Source organism: Lichenostomus cassidix, chromosome 1Aa (assembly GCF_008360975.1).
Source record: "Lichenostomus cassidix isolate B80296 chromosome 1Aa, HeHo_3.0, whole genome shotgun sequence".
Classification (NCBI taxonomy): domain Eukaryota; kingdom Metazoa; phylum Chordata; class Aves; order Passeriformes; family Meliphagidae; genus Lichenostomus; species Lichenostomus cassidix.
In genome coordinates, this window is record NC_139480.1 from 30557213 (window position 1) to 30571687 (window position 14475).

The 14475-nt window shown below is 40.2% G+C and overlaps 2 protein-coding genes across 10 annotated transcripts in view; one reads left to right on the plus strand and one right to left on the minus strand.

Moving 5' to 3' along the window:
- The window catches only part of LOC146443400 (uncharacterized), a 32730-nt gene extending 20233 nt beyond the window's left edge, over positions 1-12497 (minus strand). For 2 of the 8 annotated variants that reach the window (XM_085044038.1, XM_085044013.1), the window contains exons 1-3: positions 8153-11826; positions 7289-7506; positions 276-424 (exon numbers count right to left, since the gene is read on the minus strand). In XM_085044038.1, the coding sequence (XP_084900164.1) occupies positions 11272-11826 (555 nt within the window). In that variant the 3' untranslated portion in view covers positions 276-424; positions 7289-7506; positions 8153-11271. Of the gene's footprint in view, positions 1-163; positions 425-5877; positions 7507-8152; positions 11827-12004 lie in introns of those variants that run through there. The other 6 variants (XM_085044029.1, XM_085044020.1, XM_085044006.1 and 3 more) reach the window with 5 other exon arrangements.
- SLC16A7 (solute carrier family 16 member 7) overlaps positions 11794-14475 on the plus strand; it is a 79946-nt gene continuing 77264 nt past the window's right edge. Inside the window, exon 1 of one of the 2 annotated variants that reach the window (XM_085043979.1) lies at positions 11794-11990. The gene's annotated coding sequence lies outside the window, so the exon portion shown is untranslated. The remainder of the gene's footprint in view (positions 11991-14475) is intronic. The other variant, XM_085043972.1, reaches the window with a different exon arrangement.

The following is a 14475-nucleotide window of genomic DNA, read 5'->3' on the forward strand; positions in this document are numbered from 1 at the left end:
TTGATAATTCCAAATGATCCATGTCACTACAAGAAGACTGGTAGGCAGGATTTTTTGGTTAATATGACTTGTCTTATTGCATTTTTGTAACTATGGTTAGCAAAGTTTTTTATGAGGTCTGTAACACAGAATATAGCTCTCATAAGTGGGAGAAAAAACTTACCAAACACCAAGATTTCCTATAAGAGCAGAAAATAGCTGAACATTGAATATTTCTACCTGTGCCGAGTCTGAATACAGTCAGCAAAGAGATGTTGCACACATCAGAAAAATACCTTCTCCATGAATATCACAGATCAGCTGCCAGCTATGGGCAGGTTTGCGGCAGCTGCGTTGCTGGCCTTGGTTCATCAGCCATAGCTTTGGGCTTGTCAATGAATAAAACACTCCTGCTCCTGCAGAGCTTTATGGGGTTTCATGCCATCTGTAAGAAGATTCTTCATAACTTTCACAAAATACAAGTGCAGCAAAATTTTGTGATTTTTTGGCTTCTATTGGATATTATATCCACACTACAGGATCTTTTCAAAGCACACCTTTCAAATGGAGTACATTAGCAACTTTGGAGTACTTCAGCAACCTGCAATTAAGTATAGTGAACTGACCAACAAAGTTTTAATTCTTTATGTTTAGGTGCATGCATCAGTGGGCAGGCAGGACCTACTGATGAAATTTATCTTATTATATCTAAAATAAATTCAGGGAGGACATCACAATCCTCATCTCCTCCATTCTTGTAATTGTTCAATGTTGGAGACTGTAGAAATCCATTACTCTGGAAATTCACAAGTTCGCATGAATAGCATGGCTTTTTGGTTTTATTTTCTTCAGTTTAACTAATAATGTGCTTATCTAGTGCAGAAGTACCCTGCAAAATCTGACATCTGTGATAAGTTATTAGGACACAGTGTGGATATAATGAACTATTGAGCAGTCAAGAATCAGTTAAAGGCAGTATGACAAATCTGTTTGGAGTCCACTTATCCCTTTTTACATGAAAATGGATGGCAGTATGCAAATGAGAGAAAACTTAGAAATAGTCATTTTATTTACCTTTATATTTTTAAACTGCCACTGTTTATACATTTGCTAACACGCTAGCTTATCTTTGTAGTCAATAGAGACAAATGAGTAGCTCCCAAACACAATTTCACTGGCCCATTTTAGACCTTTTTGATGAAATTAACTGTGTCCTTCAGATGCCTATTTGTAACCACTGAGAATAAGGGCAGCTGAGATGCTTAGCTCCAATATTGCTACTACTTTGCAAGTTTCATTTGGTTTTATGAATCTCCTGTAAAGTAACTGAAATTGAAAATGCAACTGGCAAAGGCACTTCCCCACTCTTTAATGTGGAGTGTTTGGGACCCAGCTGACCTTTCCTATGACCTTCCTGCACACACAGAACTTTGGAAGGGGCTGCTATATTTCACTGTGTCTGTCACCACAACTCATGACTGTTTGAAAGATAACGGGTAGGAACAGTAGCTTGCAATTAGAAATGACAGGTCCTCTTAGCCATTCCTTTGCCCTCTGCCAAGAGCAGGTATAGTTTCTATAGGATTTGTCAAACAGTATTTTTCCATGAAAGTTGTTAAATGCTTTTATGAATTATTACTGAGAAAAAAAATAACTATACTAGTAAACCTAACTCTGTAATGTTCAGCTACCCAAAATTTGTGAATAGGTGGGCTCTTGAGAATAAAAATCCTGAAGAAGCTGTATTCAAATGCTTTGGCCATTCTAACTGCTGTAATTGTAAAATGTTCCTACATTCTATTTTATGGCCATGATGATTTTATATAAAACCTGTACACATTATTCCAGTGATTTGTATGGGACAGAAATATCTGTAAATCTAGATGGTTAATGTGCAGGCTAATGGGAGCTACAGGCTAATAGTCTGTCCTTAATTCATGGACTTCTTTCAGAGATCCAGCTCTCTGTGCAGGCTATTAATCTACTAATGAGTCAAACCATTCCTAAAGTATACAGGAGTCAATTCAAGACTTGCAAGAATTTGTTTGCATCTCCCTAGTTTTCTTCAATGTCAAAGCATTATCCACAGCATCTATTTTAAGAAGTGCTTTCAGAAAGGATGTCCTTATCAGGAAAGATTTTGTATTTAATAGGAAAAAAAGTATACACAGTATACAGCCCAGATGAACTAAAATTTAATTTAAAAGGTTCTATTGACATTAAAAAAAAAAAAAAAGAAGTTTGTTTCATATCCTATACCACAGTTCTACAGCATATTTTCATATTGGAAAATTGAAAAGGTTTAGAGGACTGGCACTGACATCATCTGTATCCATAGCTAATCCTGACTACTTCCTACACAGAATAACGTGGAGGGTTGCAGACAGCTATGTGTTCTCTAGATAGATCTTTTTGTACTGCATTTCTTTCCCTCTTTTTGAGCTGTTTAATTGCATGTTATTCAACTGCCAGACCTTTGTGTCAGGGTCTGCAACTATTCTGTAAAGCATTAAAATCCTTTATAAATAGAACAGGAAAAATAATCTTTTTAGCCAATGGAGGTAACACATCTTACACATTATATCTGCAAAAATGTACTTTTCAGAGAGAAAAGGGGTTTTCATAAATCGTTTTTGTTTGTTCAAAGAACAATTAAAGTGCACAAGACACAACAGCCTATCCTAACTAGCCCACATAAAGAATGGGCTAGTTAGGATACTAAAAACAGTATAGTTGGGATCACAGATTTTAATTCCCAGGCAAAGAAAGAAAAGCAGGATTACCTTTGCATAAACTGTAATGTGCCTGTGAAGTCATGGCCTCACTTTAATGATGGGGTATATGACGTATTTGAGGACAAGGACTGTTTATTATGTACCTAGTACAAACAAATTTTTAGAACTAAATACATCTTAAAAGCTAATTTTTTTTAATATTTTGGCTATGAGAATTTCCATTTGAAAAGTTGCACAAGAAACTTCAAGGACTTTGTTTCCAACTAGCTCTTGTAGTTCTTGTCTGGGTATGTGAGCTCTTACATAGCTTGTTTGTTCTATATTAAAGCAGCTAATATCTGAGATTTAAGTCCTCCTCCTTTTGGCCTCATCTTCATCTGTTCAGGCATGCTGGCTGGCTGCCACTGCTCTGCAGCTGTCTAGGCTCTGTCCCTGTAGCTGGGACAGTAGCCATGCAGTGTAACCTTAGTTTGACCATAACTTGGATCGTGTCCTTTGCTATTGCTTTCTGATCTTATTTTATGGTGGATTCCAACCTGATCCGTAGTGTTATTAGCTGGAGATCTTCAGATTAACCCAATCCTCTAAAAATCCTTGTGGAGCTGGTGCTATGAGAAGCAAAAATCTCTAGGATAAGGGGCCAATGACTTCCCACAGTAGACAGAATCACTACAAAGGAAACAAGAAACTATGTTTACAGCAAAGTATTTTATTCACATGGAACTGTAAGTAAGTAAGTAAGACATTTGGACAGCAATTCAGAATAACCTGCATCAATAAAAGCAGTCTCATATTATTTCAGGTTACCAACTCAATTAATCCTGTTAATTTCTTGAATGCATCGAATAAGCCGGAGAGATCCAAGAACTGTCATTACATTCATACACATTTTCAGAATAAAGGCACATGAAGGTATCCAAGATTGCTTTACCTGGCCAATAGCTTCGAGTACAGTTGTATGATGTACAAGAGTCACAGCAAATGACAAGCAAAGACCCAACAATTTTATGGAATCCCTATTTGTCTTTGGGAAAAACTCCAGAAAGTTATTTTCATTATTTTTGTCAAGAACTTGGTCATTACAGTATAGTATTTTTCCAGTTTCAGAGAATTTCATCCTGTAGAGAACTACAAGTCTCATAGCACATTTCACATGATGCCATAGCTTTTCTCTGTGTTCAGATGGAGCTTAGAGAACAACTAAGCTCCCTCTGAAACATATGCAAAGCAGTGCATCAGCAGGCAAGGCACCAAGAAGGGTCCACTGATTGCATTGACTCTGTTGTCTAGAACAAGAGTTTACACATAAGTTTACACCTGACCCCTTCCACAACAGATCCCTAAGATGTATCAATATCCATATAAGTCTCACCCTACGCCACAATAAATTGTTGTGGAATTTAAGCTATTTGACAAGAAGTAGATATTTCAATTCAGTATCATAACTGATATTACTGCTAATGAGACAATGACTGACAATAAAATGTAAATGTGCAAAAAGAAATTATTATTACTGATATTTTGAAAAAACAAAACAGAATAGTGTGATCCTAGGGCACCAGCAGAAGCTCCATCAAGCCCAATTTTTAAAGAATAAGAAAGTCATGAAAAAGTAAGAGGACATGTGTGAATCCCATGCTATATATTTGTTGGGAAAAATAGGGTTTAGATTAGCAGTCCGAGACCTTCCCCAAATAGAAAACTGACTTCTTCTTCCTCATGCTTCATTTTAGAACCATATACATAAGTATTGTGTGGTTTTTTCTTCAAAAGTTTCCTTGTGTTGATTTGTGTGTTTGGAGGAGAATATGTTTGGTATGTGCACCCAAAATGTAGAGGTACATTTTTGACCTAATTAGTAAAGAAAGTAAATACATTATGTACTGATGATTTTTACAGTTTTGAAGCATGCCAAGTACTAGTATTCCAACCATACTTCTATTTCTAAGGTTTTACCCACTTTGTAAAAATATAGTTGCAAAGTAAACCAAGATTTTAATAAGAAGACATAATGACATGAAGCAAATGCTCTTCGTGAATGATTTTGATCATATAGTCCAATGCTTTCAACACAATGAATAACAATCGAAGTACTGAAGTTTAGTTCAATGTACTCATGGTATTCAAGATGTTCATTATCTTCTGTAAACCTGTTCAGGAGTTGGACTTGTTACCTTGAGTGCAGAATGTGATCCCACTGGAGTACGCTCATTGATGCTTAACATTTCTGCAAACCCATCAGCTCTCAAGGGCCTTATTCACACTATTATAGCTGCAGGATGGTTCACACATAGTTCCTCAGGCAGCCCAGCTCTCAAACAAGGAGGGGATTAAGTACTTCTGTGGTGAAATTCAGAAGCCTTAAGGAGGAAGCCTTTCCCTTTTTCCTGATGGTGAAGCAAATAGCTTTGGGAACACTCAAGCACGATGTTTGCCTGAACAGTTGATCTAAGTCACGTACTCATACAGAACAGGCACCTTCATCCCCTGAGATTTAGAGCACTGACTTAATATTTGAGATAATGAAGGATATCCCCCTCCATGCACAATTAGTGGACTTGACCACAAAGAATTTTTAAGACCTTCCTCTGTTCAGACCTCCTACAGTAGTACCTAAACCTCAGAGAGTTATATAGCATGAACCTGAGCTGAACTATTTATTCTCCACTTTTCCTGTTGATTCTGGATCACAGCACAGAAAAAGACTGAAATACTCAGAGGATTCATTCACAAGAGGAAAAAGGGAGTGATGCTTCTTTACTTCTGGCTCTGTATATTATTCTAAGTATTATTTGCACTGTTTATAACAATATGTTGTCAGCATCTTTTTAGATTATAATTATTGATATACTGGATTCTTATATAATACATATTTAGGCAGATTTTGGAATTTTACCAAAAATCAAATTTTTTTGGCTATTCAATTTCATCTTCTGTTAAAAACAAATAAAAATACATAAGTCAGAAAGAAAAGTCTCCTGCTACCTAAGAAGTTTTGTAATCTAAGGAAGTTAGGCATATCTTATAACACAATGGCAATTTAAAATTGGAGAGTTGCATCTAAACTGAGAAACAGATATAAAAATTGGATCCAGAGAGACCACTAGGATCCTGTCACTAGGAATATAATGGAAAAATGAATCAAGCCTCAAAATAGCAAATGGTAATTTAAAACTTTTGGTTCATTTGTAAGGTTTAAAACTTTGCCCTCTTTTTTTTTTTTGTTTTAGCAGTCACAGAATGAGATATGAAAGCAAAACATTCAATACTAAGAAGCAGAATTTACAGAGGCACACAACTAATTCATGTCCAGTATCATAGTAAAAAAAAATAGTAAAACAATACATAAAAAACAAGAACAGCAGTTACCTTTTAAGATTTAAAGAGACTGTTCAAATGACCCACATTATTTCTGTAACCAGCAACATGGACACATGCAAATTTTGTTAATGGATTTTGTGATTTTAATAAGTTGCTCTCCTAGCTAGTATTGTAACTGTAGGAACTCAGACTCTAAAAAATATTTGATGCATTTCTTTTGCTCTGTGTTCTTTCAGTGCAAATGCACAGAATTTTTTGACACAATTCTTGTAGACAGAGTTTAAAAACATCTTTCAAATTAAATTGAGTAGCAGAAGTATTTTTTGTTGTTTTATTTTGTTTGGTTGGTTGGTTTTGTTTTGTTTTGTTTAGTTGGTTGTTTGGGGTTTTTTTTTTTTTTTTTGTTATGTTCAGTTCCACACGAATTAATATTACCCTGGCATCAGTTATTTCCTGTGGTCCACCTGAGTGGTTTAACAAAATAGACAGATGTCAGTGGATCAATTAAAGCACTTCTCTGGTGGAAAGATGCCACTTTCATTTTTGAAAAAGACCAAAAACCTTCTATTCTGTGCCCACTTTCACAAAAATATCTTATGCTATCTCCCCACAACCAGTATAGTTCTACAAAAGTTTAGAACCCAGAGAGAAGAGTTACCAAATGCTATCAGTTTCCTTGCATGTTCATGCAAGATTCCACACTTTCTGTAGTCAGGAATTTGAGAACCATAAGAGTGACTTGAACAGAAAGATGATTTTTAGGACTCTTTTAAAATGCAGCTACTAAGATCAACACATTCTTTTGCTCATAGACATTGGCCTTTCCCTCTCTTCTCTGTGCTCATAGTAAGGAAAACAAAATAGCTCCATTATTTTAATACAAATATAAATTATGCAAAAAAAGAAATCACCTGCCCCACAACCGTGGTCAGTGGGGCAGGAATACTACAGTTGCATCACAGAATGAACAAAGTAGCATGGAGGGTAAGAAGGGCGTGTAACCATTTTTCTATTTTGGCAACTGTAATCTAACAAATGCCATGTTGCTCCTGAGATTTTGGTCACCTGTCTTTCAGTAGTTCCATCCTTCTTCACTCTATTGTAATAATGATTTGTGTAACTGAATACAGCAAACTGCATTTCCAACAACAACCTGAATACTACTTCCGAGCTGGAAGGCATGAACTGCCACTGCATTTTCAGTGATATTAGACAAAGCACTGAACTGGGAGTTGAGTTCATCAGTGACCTACCTGAGTTGTTACCTCCCTTTTAGAAGAGAGGCTTATTATCTCTCCCAGGTTTCCAAATTGCTTTTCACTTATCTATTTATCTTGTACTGTTCTACTGACTAACTGCTTCAGCTGATAACTGCCAGCTGCCTCAAACTCTCTGTGATGTCTGATAGAGATCTTTCCCAGTCGAGTCTGTTCCTGTAGTTACAATGTGCTGTATTCTGTGTCACCGTGAGCTGCAAAAGAAAAGCATTTTATTTGGCCTAGAATAGACATGGTTGATGGTTACAGAGAAAACTAACCTCATTGGATAGATACGATTTGGCTATATATTATCATAGAACTCTATATTCTAATCATATGTATATGAATTTTATCACAAAACCTGAAGTACACACATCTCTTTCACAAACAGGAATAGGAATAAATTTTATGCTAGTGACAGAGTTATCTGTTTGTATGAATGAAGGTGGACAATTATTAGCTGTTGATATAAAGGTTACAGAAGGTGGCCTAGATGATTTGCCAATATAACATTCATGATATCATCCTGTGTATCACTTGGAGATGAGAAGAATTGACCATCACAGCAGCCTGCTTATGGACATGAGAGAAGTTTGAGCTGTGTATTTATGGAACTGAAAGCAGTCCAGAAAAAGTAGAACATAATCAGAATGTAATCTGACATAGGCCAGAACGACACACGATCGTAAACATATACCCTTTAGATTCAGACTCTGTGACAAAAAGACATAACCTGTGATGTAGCAGAGACATCTAAGCTTAGAAGATCTTAGGGTTCAGCTAAAAATTCTGGGTTCAACTAAAACTGTGTAACAAGTGTCATGTGGGGAAAAGGGACTATTCCAATAGGGGACTTACCCAAACAGTTAGTGGAGAGGCTTACAGAAGATACCATCAGGTATTCAACATTTGTAGCATTTTCTTTTTCTCTAGTGAAAAATAATAGTTAAAAATCTTTGACGTTAATATCACTATAAAAACTCAAGCAGTTACAACCATAAAAGGATAGTGTTTGACATGCAACTTCACAAAAATCTATCTATCAACTGGGCACAAAATTAACAACCAGAGAAGTGACTCTTTTTATACACATATGATAGATAAATTGGTTTAATTTCTTCTTAATGATCAGTTCACTGAAAAATACAGAGTGCCACACCTCCATACAGACACACACACACGTGCACACAGAGCTCTGAACCTTTGGTAGCTTCTTAAAGTTCACTCAGAAATCATTGATTGCTATCAGTCAAACATGTTTAATTCTTACCCTCAGAGGAAGCTATGAACATTTTTACTTTGAATAATGTGCTTCCTACAGCAAAGGTGCACCAAGACTGGAAAGATGCAGAATTACAACAGGGCTTTTCCAATCTGCAACAGGGAACCAAATTACTCCAGAGCTTTCATTCTACAGACACTCACAGAGGAGTGTATTCACTTTAAAAATATGATGCTGCTGCAATCAAAGTCAGAATAAAAAATTAATTCATACATCAACTTCCAGCCTGAGGGCTCATGGTGATTTTTGTGACTTTAAGCAGACACTTAACAATGTGTATCTGAACTTGTGCAGACTGTAGGCCAGAATCACACACTGCTACAACTGCAGCTAGTTTATGTTCTGACTCTGCCTTGGACTGGAAAACCCAAAATGCAATGAAGCACATAGCAACAGTAAGTCAATTAAGATCACCTTTCCTACAGAGGGTGTTCCAAAAAGAGGTATTAAAAGAAGCTGGCTGAGGATCATATGTATATACAGAAGATGTATATGCCTGTAATAGTCAACATATGATAATATAATCTGCTACTTCTATATAGATGTTAATATAATATTAATACAATTAATATTAATATATAAATATAATATAAATACAAATTTATAAGCACAGAATATATCAACTTGCATGTAGCACCATGATACATGCATCATGCAGCATGTATTATGTAGTACAGCAAATACTGTGTATGTGATATACCTTATCATGTTTATAACTGTGTAAAATTTATTGTATACAATATACAATATACATTTATAAATTTAAAAAAATCTTTATCAATGAATATACATTTATTTTAGTTAGGGTATACCAGTGGAGGAAATAGAAATATGCAATGAAAAGCAGGTATGATTTCTATCTTCATGTATTTATTTTTCAGCTCTCTTTGAAAATTATTTTCCTACCGTTATATAAAGCAGCATGTAAACTGTACTACTTCACTGTAAAGGGCAATGTAGACATGCTTTGCATTTTACAGGAACTGTCTGAGGTACTACATGGCCTACAATTTTCTTCAGGGCATAAAGCATTTGAATATGGAAGACAGCGTTAGACTGCTGTAATGCCAAGTATTCAACTTTGATTTCAGCACTAGCAGCCTTCTTTACGAAAGATTTTACATCAGATTTCATCCTAATTTCAACATTTTTAACCTTATAATTGTGGGTCTCCCTGGAAGAGTTTGACCATGGGCATCAGTACACAAGCTTTCTTTTCTTGCATGCCCAAGAGTCATGCTTTAGTGTTTTTTTCTTCCCTCCAACTGGCTTAGTGGGCCCCCTGTGGGTTCTTGGTCTTCCAAAGCCTGTAGTGTGACCTGCTGCCAGGACAGACACTGTGACTGTGAGGATGCTGGCAACGGGCTCCTGTCACATACTTGCACAAGAGATGACTGATATTGCTACCTAAATTAATGCAACTGTGACTTCCACAAGCTGCCCTGGCAGTCACCATGTTTGTTCCTAAAAATGCCCCTGCACTCAGATGTAACTGAAATATTACTTAGCTTGTGCAATGTCACAAACTTGACTCCACTGTTCAGTTTGTTTCTGGAAAAACAGTGTTTGCTGTCTCTACCAGTGAACTACTTACTGTTCCTTATGAGTACAGTGCCAGAATCTGCCCAGAGACTGTAGAGACCTGGCCGACTTACAAACATGTGACAAAGTATTCTCTCCTGAATCTGGAAAACGTGCCCTGGAAATGGATGACACAAAAATAATAACAGTAACATCCTAAAGAATGAAGGAATGCTAAAATGTTACATTACTGATATTTCCAGGTCTGTGTCTTCTGTTTTAATGGTTATGGTTTAAAACACAGAAAAATTCCTAACACTTTTCACATAAAAGCAAATCAATTCATAAGAAAAGAAGCCAAAGAAACCTGATTTCTGTTAATTTGTGTTTCAGACAGCAGTTTTCTGTGGATGGATCCTTCCACATAATAGGTATTACCATTCATGCTGCTGGCTTTTTCAGGGGTGATATGCACCAGATTATTGTTCATAACTTTTTGTTCATTGTGGCTGATGCTAGCTAAGGGATTCAAATGTTATTAATGGAAAATAAACAGACAAAAATAAACTGCACAAGTTCAAGTCTTTCCTTCCTCTACTAGCAGACCAGCAAACTAGAATACTCCCAGATACAGCCCAAGTTCTCTCATCCTGTCCATGCACAGGCAGTCTCAGTTCCTAACAAGCCTGTAAAGATCCTGTTCATAAAGCTCTAACAAAGTGCATGCAATGAAGTTTTTTAAAAAAACATGTATTTACATTTCCTTTTGTATGCTCTGCAAAACAATGTCAACAACTATAATTACTCCACTCTCCTCACAGTACTTAAGTATTGCACATAATGGACAACCTTTACATGAGAATAGGCATGATGGTAAAGGCATTAATTATGCAATTATATGATTATGTTAATCTCTTTCCCTACAGGATTTTAGCCTTAAGGACAGAATTTCTGGATAATTTAGAGGTCACTTTCATAAATATGTTCATCGTATGTACAAAACAGTTCTCATAACTTTTTTTTTCTTAATGAGACAAAAAGGCAGCAAATGCTGAGGTGACCAAAATTTTCATCAGCAACTCATTGCTGACTGGCTAAATTTCAGTTCCTATTTCAGAAGACGAAGGTCCTGCGTTGAGCACAAAACGAATTCAATTTACTGTTTATTTTTCCCCTAACACGAGCAAACTGATACGCCGTTTTTTAACCTTTCGATGGACCAGAGAGCGCAAACTGTCTTTAACGTGAAATACATGGCACTCTCAGTCCTGAAGAGGAGGAGATCAGGATAGGACAGGGGTATGGACACGTTATGCGCCGCCAGAAGCGAACTGTAGGCGAAGCGCGCTACACGCGGAGCTCGCGGTGCCCCTGTGCCCCCGGCCGCGCCTCCCGAGCGAGGGGCTCCGGGCGCGGCGGGGCGGGCAGGTGGGCGGGGAGCCCGGGGCGGGGAGCGCTCCCGCCTGGCCCCGGGGGCGCGGGGGTTCGGCGCTGCCAGCCCCAGCCCGCTGCGGCGCGGTACATCCCGTCCCGTCCTGTCCCACCTCCCGCGCTGGCGCTGGCTCCATCCCCTTGTCCCCGGGCCGGGCGCCGCGCCCCCGCCAGCCCCGCGGAGCCGGGTTGGGCAGCCCGGGAGGCGTCTCCTCCGCAGCCCCCGCCCCCCCGCGCCGCTGCTGAAGCGCCTCGGCCGCTCCCCGGCAGCACCCCCGGGACAGCAGCACCCGGGCATCCCTCCCTGCCGCCCGGCCCGGGCTCTCCCGCCGCTGCTCCGCTGCCCCGCTGCCGAGGACACCTCATGGAAAATAAATAAATTAATTCCCCCGCTCACCCCCGCGGCCGGGAGAGGAGCCGGCGGCGGCCGCGGGATTAGATCCAGTCCGAGCTAGAGACCAGGTAATGTAACCTACCCGCCAGGAGGGAGGAGGAGGAGGACGAGCAGCGAGGCCGCTGAGGTTGTCCCACCGGGGAGGGCTCCGGGGGACGGAGAAGTGGCTGCCGCAGCCGGGGCGCGCCGGCGTGGCCCCGGCGGGCTGCGTGCGAGCGGCTGGCTGCCCCCGCGCTGTGCGCGCCGCACTGTCAGTCACACACACACACGAACCGCCGCCCACGCAGGGATGGACGGATGGATGGACGGACGGATGGACGGACGGACTGACAGGCAGACGCCGCGTGGGACGCAGCTGTCGTCCCCCGGTACCAAAGCAGTCACCGCAGGCAGACGCCGCACGCCCCGCCGTGCCTCGCTGCCGCACGGGCGGCCGGCTCTGACAGCGGGGCAGGGAGGGAGGCGGGCGGCGGGGCCGGGCTGAGGCCGCAGCTCTGGGGGGAGCGAGGCGCGATCCCGCCCCCGCGCCGCTGCGCGCATCCCCGCGGGCGGCCAGCCCGGCACCGCGCCCTGAGGCAGCGCCCACCCCGAGCGGAGCCGCGGCCCGGAGATGTGGGCGGGGAGCGGCGGAGCGCAAACCGTGCCGCCGCGCTTGCCGTCATCAGACGCGGGCCTGCAAGAAGCTCTGTGGTCGAGGTGACCTTGGGGAGGTGGATCTGGATGGAGCCACTATAGCTCCGTGCCAGCCGCAGCACTAGTTTCCGTGCTCTGGGCTGCTCCGAGTCCCACAGCTCTTGCATTATTATCTCGAAGCCCTGCTTGCTTTAGTTAAGGGCTGTGTACAGAGGTCCTGGTGTAACTAGTACCAGAGCCAGGAAAACAGTCCTTCATCATTCTCTTGATCTCTGCTAGCGCACAGTCCTTGAAGGGAATGGTCTGAAGGTTCTCACTGGCGAGGACCAATTATCCAGGGGTCATCGTTATTGAAGTGGCCCCTAAAAGGCAGTATGTCTTAGGAGAAGTTGCCCTGTTCACCTTTGAGAGACCAGAGTGTCCCCTGGTACTCCTGGGAAAGCACATTACCTCTCAGTCCTGCACGGTCATGAAACTGACGCAAGTTCTCCACTGTGTTTCCAGTGAGGTGGACGGGAAAACAAAACAAAACAGAAAAGCATTTGCAGATACCTGGAGTTTCTGGTGCCAGCGTGAGCTTTCACTAAAGGAGTCTTACTGAAATTGTTGTTAGAAGTTGTTTTAGGAGAAAGAGCCAAACTAAGGAAAGCAGATGCCTCATGAAGCTGTCCATCCTTGTTTTGTTGGTCTCCATAATAATCGCTCGTGTTTCCATAGTGGCATCCATCTGGGACTCTCAAGTTACTGATCAAATGGTAATGAAATAGGTGCTTGCAGCTTCCATTGCAGGAATGGGGCCATAAACCTAACTGCACACCAACTGAGCTAACAGCTCAAGAGCCTTAGCTCTGTCTAGATGAATCATGACAGAAAAGTTAGTCATTGAGACAGACGGATGTAGATTTATATTTAAAAGAGGGAGAGCTGACAAACAATTCAATAAAAGTAGTATATATTTTTATGTCCAATATGATAATATTGCATAAGTGATTCCCTTCTTTTTTTAAATTACCTCTCCCCTTGCATTATTGTCTGCTAAGTTTGAATATTGTACTTGAGCCTGAGTGCTGAACTCCTTCTACCTGATGGAAAAATTTAGAGAAGCAATTATACTCCAGATGTTTCTATTATTTGTGCAATTCATTACAGAACTGTAACGCCATGTATCTGTAAGGGCCCAGCTAGCTTGGCTTGCAACATAGTTTTTACAATGTAAGTGGCTTCAAAACAAAACAACTGATCATTTTGAATAGGCAGAGGGGCGGGTGGACGTTTTGGATTTTATTTTATGGCAGCTTTAAATAATGGTGGTTAACAAAGATAACTTGATTTCATTTATATGATGGAGATGTAGAATAGCCTAAATGCAAACGGTGGTCTTCCTGGAAGGTCTTCAAGGATGGTGGAAAACCAAACTCACACATTTTATAGATAAGAAAATTCTTTGGATTGTGCTGTGATACACTGTTCTGAACAGGTATTTTACATGTAAATGGGGAGACTTTGAAATATTACAAAGGGAAATATAAAAAAAAGCCTCAGAGTGTAGTTAAATATTTTGGCTCTGTGGCTGCAGTAAGGAGTGAAGGAATTCTTTTTGAGTAATTTTCATTATTAATAAATATATCTTTAATAGTATATTTTAAAAGTTTCCTTCCAGCTCTTCAACCTACTTCCATCTGTCATTTATCTGTAGTATATAGTGTATTTAAGCTCACTCAGCTCTTGCTATGGCAGACTTCTTGTTCTAGAATCCAAGTTTTATGGAGGCAGGAGATGTTCAGGCAGCCTAAATTTATGGCTGTTAGGGAATGAAAATTAAGGGAGAGAAAAGAACACTTCTTGAATCACAAGCTGGTGTTTTTAAAAATGTTTTTCTTTCATTACTTGTCTTTCTTGGGTGTGCTTCACTACATCATA